Genomic DNA, 9,868 nt, shown 5'->3' on the forward strand with positions numbered 1-9,868 from the left:
CAGACTGGACAGATCCTATGAGTCTGAAAGTGCAGCATGGAGATTATTGTGAACACAACAGATGGAGCAGTAGTTGTTGTACATGTACAGACCATAAATATGGATCCCAAGGCTTGTTTGATGGCTGCTGGGCAGACTGATAGCACTGGGAACCTCTTTGCAGTCTCTCCTTGCGTCACCTGTTGGAGGAATCATGACAGAATGAGCCTCACATTATGTCTGTCCACACAGAGTGACAGAGCACAGAGGCAAAGGTCCATGAGTCCACGTGGCTTGTGATTGTGCACAGCCCAATCACGACGACTCCCTGTAGCGGTAAAGGTTTTACTAGTCCTCGCCTTGATCCCACTGAGACATCAACAGTCTCAGTCTGCAGCTGGTTTGAGCTGTTCCAGCTCCAGGTGGTTTCGCCTTAGTCGCAACACTCTCACCACACCCTCCACTGTTTTACCTCCACCTTCCCCAGTGAGGACGTTCTGCACAAACAGACACAAACAACTTTGATTTTCAAGACCAGGTCCAAACAACACGTCGTACAAACTAGTTCTTTTCTTACAATAACCTGAAGTCTTACTGTCAGTTACAGCTTACATTGCATCAGCTGATGGACGTCGCCCTTTAAAGTGAATGATCCTGCCGATGAGCCGTCGCTCTTTAAAGACAGACAGCTGGGTTCAGGAGTAAAAAAAGGTTTTCTTGGGGGGTCTCTGCCTGCTGTATCCTGAAACAAAAACAGAACTGATAAGATGTTCATGTTGAATAAAAACTGATGAAAAATATCTTCAATCTTTAAATAAAACACAACAACTGACTTTTAGTGAGAAACGTCTTTCTGAACTGTTTTAAATTCTGACCTTCCATCAACAGAAGGGCCTGAAATGAACAGGTTGACCCATGGATTTGTTCTTCTTCATGGACACACAGTGCGTCCAGGTCAGGGTCCAGTCCAGGGTCCAGGTTTCAGGTCCAGCAGAGTGTGGTGTGTCTCTAACACTAAACACACACAGAGCTTTGAGTGTGAAAATGATTGGAGCAGTGATGGAGTCATGGACAGTTAGAGATCCTCATCTCACCTCTGAGCTCTGGTCTGGCTCTCATGTTCCCCACACAGAGTGGTTTTAGAGGGAGGGCTCCCTTCCTCTCTGTCCTCACCACTGATCCATGCTGCCTGATTCACAATCCACATCAGCTCACACACACTTTCTACCTTTCATTGTGGAGAGAAACACACATCATTCATCTGCACATCAACTCAAATGTACATCATTTCTCCAGCTGCTCCTCCACTTGATTGGCTCTTCTTCTCTGTTTCCATATCAGTGTGAGGCAGAGGAAGCTGCCATCAGCTGCTGTACTTCTACCATCCGTCCACTAGATGAGGTGCTCATTACCAATATGAGTCGAAAGCATGTCACTCACAGTGACGTTAAAGCAAAGAAGAGAGAGCAGAGCGCACGAGGCTCAACACTACTATAGCGGTGTCCCTCACTGCAGAGTTCATCAAGACTGATCATTTATGATTACTCACATCTTCTCATGCGTGCTTTCTAGTTTTACACATCTCCGACCATCCTAAACATTCAAAATTTTACGAGATATTACACGACCATGACTTTTAATAGCCTCACACTTAAATGGTCATAGCAAACATGTTTTTCTGACTATGCGAGTGACTTCACTTTACTGCATTAGTTTGCAACTTAGTGCGCGTCCTGGACCTAGTGCTCCTTGCGGAGAGCACCTTATGAATCTTCTAGTCGTGCCTTCTTGTAGCAAGATTATCAACTCTCGGAGATGTTAAGAGAGATGAAGAGAAGTGTATGCGATGACGACTGCAGAAGCCACGCGAGTCGACTCATCGACTCGCTAAAGAAATTTGCACTGCCTGCTTTAAAATAGGTAGAACAGTTGTGGTAGCATACATAATATCTATGATATATTATTGCATTGATATTCCATCGGAGCTCCCACATATGCGCAATATCACTTGCTCACCACATCCACCCCCTCATGTTAACATTCATCACTTTTCCTGTGATATCAAAACCTGAGCACATAAAGACAGAAATCAAACTGTTTCAAAATCCCTGTGTTTGAGAAGATGTAGGACAGGAATATTGCTACGAATGTGTATTCTTTAACGTAACATGGATCTTCATATACACACGTGGTTCGTGCCTCACTTCCACATCTAGTTTCATCTTTATCATGTATGTGAAAGAGGATTTTTCTCTTATTCATTCCACCTCCCCAACAGAGCCTCAATTGTGAATCAGCATACCCCTCGACAACACGAGTGAGATATCTATAGTGCCCGCCACCAACAATACTAACACGTGCTTTCTTCATAGGTAGGAATTCCTCTCGGGATCTCTCGTGCTAGCGGCTTCAACATCTTAGAGTACGGTGCTTCGACCAGGTAATAACTCTCGCTCATGCTCTGGTTGCTGTGTACTGGAGCTCTATTACAGGATGTCGCGAAGATTACATCTGATAAGCAGAATATCTCTACCTCATCGCCCTCCCTATTTTAAGATCCAGGCCGTACCATTCTTTTAGCGTTTCTGTTTGCGCTAATAGCAAATTGTGCAGGGACAAGCGAGATTTTATATACTCAAGTCTCGACTGTTTGGTTATTGCATGGTTTCTGGGTGCTCTGTGGAGTGGATTCGTGCCCATGAGAGTGACATCAATGTATTCAGAACAACATGGATGTTAATCCCTTCAACACAAGCAGTTCTTTAACCTCTAACCCTGATGAAATAAGAACTGAACAAATACAAACATTACCACGCAGCGGAAACACGCAGTGAAGTCACTAAAGATAAAGTGAACGTATCAAACAAAGCAAACTTACACTTGTTCATAACAGAGTTGAAGAAGAAGAGTCTCCATTGACGCCTGCAGAAAAAGAGTGAGAAGGTGAGCTGTATTCCTGCTGTGTAATGTTTGTATTTGTTCAGTTTCTTATTTTCATCAGGTTAGAGGTTAAAAGAACTCTTGTGTTGAGGATTAACATCCATGTTGTTGTCACTTGATTTACTGGAATCAAACAATATGATCAAAACACCTCATGTTTATTTCCTGTCCTCACCTGTCGGAAAACAAAGTACCTTTATATAGTGTAGAAGACTTCAATCTCCACCAGCCCGTAAAGTCAGACACAACAGAAATTACTGTTTCCTGTGAGTCCTTTTTCAGAGTTAAGTGCAGAGAGTACTTGAAAGCTTGTAGTGTTGCTGCCTGTTGTTCCTGTTGTAGAGATGTTGTAAGAGCCTGTTGGGAGGTGGAGATGAGAAAAATCTCTTCACATTCACAGTAGAGGACTTGATTGGAGGGCAGTCACTGTGTTTATGAAGAATCCATGTTACTTCAAGTCTTCATCGTGCACAATCTGTCCTACATCTTCCTCAGACCAGGGGATTTGAAACAGTTTGAGTTTCTGTCTTTATGTGCTCCAGGTTTGTATCACAGGAAAGTGTATGGAATGTAAGAGGAGAGTGTCCAGTATGTTTAAACCATGTTATAAAATAATATTTAGTCAAACTGTCTCTTATGCAGCAGCTGAATCAGCTGTGATCAGCTCCTGTCTGCAGTATGTCTCATGATGTTCTGTTTTACTGTGAAATTGAAGGAAGCTTTATTGTGAGGGACATCAGAGGATAATGAATATTAATGAATAAGTGAAGTCACTGAATCAGATCAACATTGTGTTTTGACCATTAAGTGTTTTAAAGTACTCTTAATCTCTCTTAGATGTTTAGTGGTCGGTCGTTGTTTAAAACTGAATCAGTGGATGTTAATGATCGCACATGACCCAAGTGTTTTGCTGGGCTGCCTCCTTCACGTCACTGCAGCTTATGACGCCATCTAGTGGACGGATGGTAGAAGTACAGCAGCTGATGGCAGCTTCCTCGTGCCTCACACTGATATGAAACAGAATAGAAGAGCCAATCAGTGAGGAGCAGCTGGAGAAATGATGTACATTGAGTTGATGTGCAGATGAATGATGTGTTTTCTCTCCACAGAAGCGATAGAAAGTGTGTGTGAGCTGATGTGGATGATGAACTCAGCAGCATGGATCAGTGCTGAGGAAACAGGAGGAGGGAGCCCCTCCTCTTAAAACCACTTCTGTGTGGGGAACATGAGAGCCAGGACCAGAGCTCAGAGTGAGATGAGGATCTCTAACTGTCCATGACTCACATCCTGTCCATCATTATTCACACTCAAAAGCTCTGTGTGTGTGTTAGTGTTTAGAGACCACACCACACTCTGCTGGACCTGAACCTGGACCTGGACCTGACCTGGACCTGGACCCAGCTGTGTGTCCATGAAGAGCAACAAATCCCATGCGGTCAACCTGTTCATTTCAGCCAGTTCTGTTGATGGAAGGTCAGAATTTAAAACAGTCAGAAAAACTCACTAAATGCATTGTGTATAAAGATTGAATAACATCAGTTTTATATTCAAACAATGCAACATTTATCAGTTCTGTTTTGTCTTCAGGCATCCAGCAGCAGAGACCAGACTCTTCCTCTGAACCCACTCGTCTGGTCTTTAAAAGAGCGACGCCTATGCGGGAAGGATGTTTCATTCGTGACTTTAAAGGGCGACGAATCCATCGACTAATCAGATGTAAGCTGTCAACTGACAGTAAGACTCAGGTTTATTGTAAGAAAAGAACTAGTTATTGTACGACTGATGTTGCGAACCTGGTCTGAAATCAAAGTGTTGTCTGTTTGGTGAACGTCCTCACTGGGAAGGTGGAGTGAAACAGTGACGGGTTTGGGAGAGCTAGGTTGGGACTGAAAGCAAACACTTGAGCTGAAAGCTACAAACAACTGCAGACTGAAGCTGTTGATTCTCAGTGCGGGCATCGGCGAGGACTAGTAAACCCTTTGACCGCAACAGGGAAGTCTGTCTGATTGGCTAGATCACATCCACACTGATATGGACCTTTAGCTGTTGTCTGTCTCTGTGTGGACGGATCATAATGTGAGCTCATTCTTTCATGATTCTCCACAGAGTGGACAGGAGAGCTCAGAGGTCCCAGTGCTCAGTCTGCCCTCAGTCTGTCCAACATGGATCTGATGTTTGATGCTGTCATTCATATAGTTTTCTGTTCCAGCTGCTGGAGGAGAACATGGTCACTTTTGTCAAGAATGAGCTGAAGAAGATGCACAAGCTTCTGAGTCCAGATTACCCAGAATGCTCAGGGAGTCAGAGGGAGGATGAGGAGGTGTTGGACGCTGAGGATGAAGAGCAGAGGAGGAGCAGAGAGGCATTTGTGAAGATCACAGTGAACTTCCTGAGGAGAATGAAGCAGGAGCAGCTGGCTGACTGTCTGCAGAGCAGTAAGAGGATTTCTCTAAAAATTTAAGATCCTTATCTCACCCTGACTCCTTTGCTTCGATTCAGTCCAGGCAATTTTTGTTTGGACCAGCTCTGTTTTTCTCCCACACCTGCATCACAATATCAGGGTATTTATAATATGTAGGCTAACCAATAGATATCAGTTTGGCAACTCTGCAGTTACTTCAAGACCATGGCCAGTTTTCTCATGCTCCTCAATTCTTCAATTAATATGTCACCAGTCATTCATTCCACTTATAAGATGTTGTCCTTGCATGAAAAAAGTTGAACAAACTGAACAAAACAAAATGTGTGTTCGATCTCTGTACTGTATCTAAGCCATGCACGTTTGGTGCCATTTTTAGTATCGATAGGCTTTCTTTACAAGTGCATTTTTAGTGCTCTGGTTTGGATGGTATTTAAAGAAAAAATTGAACTTGTTTGATTTTAGATGTGAAAAGATTATTCATGTCAAGCTGCGTACCATGAATCCCCTCTGGCCTAGTTCATTTAGCTCTGTCAGCTAGCTCTGTTAATGTTAGTGCCATAATCCCCACTAACTTGCTAAAACTGTCACTTTCACTACATGCAGAAGTACCTGCAAGGTTGTCATATCACTTAAGAGAGAGCAGCAGCCTTTTCTTGTCCATGTCGCCATTAGCCTGTGTAGCTGGCCCTTGGCACCAATAACTGAGGTGGAAAGTTTCATACTGGTGCGCATATTTTATTCGTGTCGAGCACCATGAAAACTATAGATAAGAAATACAAACAAAAAAAAAAGAACATTAGTTAGAATACACGAGCATAAATTTCATTAATACCTTTACAATGTTGGTCACAAGACAAAAGAAACTTAACACTCATAGCACAAATGACCAAATACTATAAAAGAAGTGCAATTAACTAAAAAATTAATAAGAAAATAATAAGAAAAAATACATTCATTAGACAAAAGGTGATAATTAAAGATTCACACAAATAATTAACGCAGCACCATCGCTCAGAAACCTCACTCAAGATTAAACAACCCAGGGATTTATAATCATATCTATACTATTCAAATTTACGTAACTCATTCCACAACCAAGGGGGCTAAAATATTAGGGGAACATCAAGGTATGAGTCTTCTAGAGGATCGTCTGTTTCCTTACAACTTGACAATAAGAGCTTGGCATTAACAACAGGGACAGGATAATTATGATGGAAACAGTGCATCATTAAACAACAAAAAAACAAAACAAAACTTACTCCAAGTAAATCATGGACATCATCAAACAAAGAAGGTGAGCAGCACGCCACACCGCAGCGGACAACAGGTGAGCAGTACCAGCAGTGACAGGAGAGAGCACAGGTGGATCATGTCAATCTAATTAATCACATCCTCCCCTTCCTGCCGCCGCATTTCCTCTGACATTACACAACAATGACCGGTCCCCAGGTAGCAGTATGAGCCAACCCGCTGTCGTTCACAGCCTGTATCCAGACACATCCCTCCTCTTCACTTGGCGCCACTGGCTACTGTTACTGCAGCTAACATTATTGTTGACAGTGGCATCGATAACGCTAACAATATTTTTTAATAAATTGGTTTACTTAAAAAAATTGTGGTATCAGCTGCCTCATGAAGTTTGTCGTAATCAGGCATCTCTTGTTCCTGCTGTAGTTTCAGGAAACAGGATGGCAGGGGAAGGAGGTGGTGAGGATTAACTTACAGTGCTTTATTAGTCTCACTTCTCCTCACCTCTTGCAGCTGAAAAAGTTACCTGCAGCAACTTTAAGAAAATGCGCTTTTGTGTCCATCCAGAATCATCTGCTATGTGCCGACCGAGACTCAAATCTAACCTGAAGAAGAAGTTCCAGTGTGTGTTTGAGGGAATCGCTAAAGGCAGGAAAACCCAACCTTCTGAAATCAGATCTACACAGAGCTCTACATCACAGAGGGAGGGACTGGAGAGGTCAATGATGAACCATGAGGTCAGACAGATTGAAACAGATCCAGGAAACCAGTCCAGAGCCAGAAACAACCATCAGACCAAGAAGACATCTTTAGAGCCTTACTGGAAGAGACGGACCAATCAGAACAGTGATGATAAAGGGAGTGGCTGGCATTGGAAAGACAGTCTTAAAATGAAGTTCACTCTGGACTGGGCTGAAGCAAAGCCAACCAGGAACATACAGTTCACATTTCCACTTTCACACTTCAGAGAGCTGAATGGTGCTGAAAGAGTAGGAAAGTTCAGCTTGGTGGAACTTGTTCATGCACTTCTTTACTGACCAAAGAAGCAGGAATCTGCAGGGTTTGATTCAGTTCCAGGTCGGTTCATTTTGAGGTTGGATGAGTGGTAGACTTCCTTGGACTTCCACAACACTGAGAGCCTGACTGATGTTACAGAGTCCAACCTCAGTGGGACTGCTGCATGACAAAATCTCATCCAGGGGGAAACTGCTTCTCTGCTCGTCCTCTGGATACCGCACGAACGACCTGCAGCAGCCAATCAGATCCCTCCGTCAGTGTGTTGACGTGGTGACAGAGGGTCAGGGGTTCACATGACCACAAAGGAGGGTATTCAGTGAAGAGGTTCAGAGATGAGGAGCCAGGCCAGCAGCATCATCTCCCACATCAAAGACTCACGAAGCCTCCACATCATGTGCCACATCCCAGTCTTCTGCTGGATCACTGCTAAGTTTTCTGGAGGAGGAGATGAAAACCAGAGGAGGGAGGAGAGCTGCCCAAAGACCGCTGATTGAGATGTAACACCACTTCCTGGTGGTTCAGCTAAACTGAAGAAGGTCAAAGATGATGGAGGATTCGAGACAGATCCACATTGGAGTCAGAGAGCAGGAAGATGCTTGGTCTCTGGGAAAACTGGCTTTTTGAGCAAGCTGCAGAAAAGGAAACCTGATCTTCTAATGAATCAGACTTTTGACAGAGTGTGGCATCGATATTCAGAGCAGCCTCAGTGTACTCAGAGTGTTTCACACAGATCTTTCTTTTTAAAAGAGGAGGAGGCCTGTACCAGGACAAGGTGTTCTTCTTCGTCATCTGAGTGGTTCAGAGAGTTTCTGGCTGCTTCATGTCCATCTGACCTTCATCAAGTCTGGACTCAACCTGGATGTCAGAAGAACAATCAATCCTCCAAAGAAAAGTCTGAAACCAAGACGAACGAATTGCAGAGACAAACTTCTCTCGGAGAGCTGATGGACGAGGCCTTACAGAGTCCAGACGGACACTGGACTTGTTCCCTCAGCTTCCTCCTGGGTCTTTTTCACTGCAGAACCATCCGATCTCCTACAGGTCTGATGTCACAGACAGGAAAGTGACTCACAGACTAATCAGGAAGACAGTTCAGTACATCAAGAGAAGATTGAAGAGACTCCCCGCTGCAGAGAAAAGCATCACCTGTTCCATCTGTCTGAATGAAACTGAATGATCGTTCTCTAAGTGGAGCAGATCCACAGTCCCTGAGATCGGACGTCTCTTCCACAGATAAACTGTTTCTCTGCTCAAATGGTCAGCTCTGGTCCTTGATCTTACTGTCCCTCAAGAAGAAGATGCTGGACGTCGTTGACCTGAAAAATACTCTGCTTCAGGGGAGGGCTTTCTGAAGCTGCTGCAGTGGTCAAAGTCTCTAACAAAGCTGTGTAAGTGTGAGGAGTGTTGATTTATGCATCATTATATAAAGACACTTTCTGTCTTCCTCACAGGAAGAGAAAATAACTTCCTTTCTTCTTTTAATTCATCATGATCATCTCCTTAGACTGAGTGGCTGTCTTCAGAAGAGAACGCTGTGAAGCTCCTGTCCTCAGTCCTCAGCTCCCAGTCCTCTAGTCTGAGACACCTGGACCTGAGTCACAAGACCTGCAGGACTCGGGAGTGGAAGCTGTTTTGTCTGCTGGACTGGAGAAGTCCACTCTGTACACTGGTGACTCTCAGGTCAGATCCATCAAACCTGTTTATCTGATGACAGTTTAGACAGGCAGCAGGTGTTTGACAGAGGGTTCTGTGTGTTGTTTTGTGTGTTCAGTCTGTCAGGATGTCAGGTCAGCAGAGGAAGGCTGGTGCTTTCTCTGGCCTCAGCTCTGAGCTCCAACCCCCTCCACCTGAGAGAGCTGACCTGAGCTACAATCAATCCAGGAGACCTCAGGACTGAACTTCTGTCTGCTGGACTGGAGGATCCAGAACTGGAGACTGGACACTCTCCAGGTATGTAGAAGGCTGCTGCAGAACACCACTGCTCTGAATAGAGGAGGGACTTTATGCAGGTGCAACCTTACTATTAGACAAGGTGATGAAGTATCTTCTTCATGTCTCCTCCCTGCTTGTATCATTAAAGATGAAGATCCACTTCCTGTTCTCTGTGGTCAATGTACATCCATACACATCAAGCCTCCATCTAACACCAGTAATCAACAGTCTGTGTATGAGAAGCCCCATGTAATGTTCCCATGTGTGCATGCTGACAGAGAACGTGCTGGTCTTAACCCCCCTCCTCCTTTCAGGGGGAGCCTGGTGGGA

At 44.2% G+C, this 9,868-nt stretch overlaps 1 protein-coding gene across 1 annotated transcript in view; it reads left to right on the forward strand.

Moving 5' to 3' along the window:
• LOC111234775 overlaps positions 1 to 9,503 on the forward strand; it is a 19,464-nt gene extending 9,961 nt beyond the window's left edge. Inside the window, exons 7-10 of the mRNA XM_022762962.1 lie at positions 5,129 to 5,354; positions 7,157 to 7,326; positions 9,182 to 9,286; positions 9,378 to 9,503. Of these exons, the coding sequence (XP_022618683.1) occupies positions 5,129 to 5,354; positions 7,157 to 7,326; positions 9,182 to 9,286; positions 9,378 to 9,503 (627 nt within the window). The remainder of the gene's footprint in view (positions 1 to 5,128; positions 5,355 to 7,156; positions 7,327 to 9,181; positions 9,287 to 9,377) is intronic.
• Positions 9,504 to 9,868: the final 365 nt, after the last annotated feature.

The sequence above is a fragment of the Seriola dumerili genome, unplaced genomic scaffold (assembly GCF_002260705.1).
Source record: "Seriola dumerili isolate Sdu_G_001 unplaced genomic scaffold, Sdu_1.0 BDQW01000457.1, whole genome shotgun sequence".
NCBI classification, from domain to species: domain Eukaryota; kingdom Metazoa; phylum Chordata; class Actinopteri; order Carangiformes; family Carangidae; genus Seriola; species Seriola dumerili.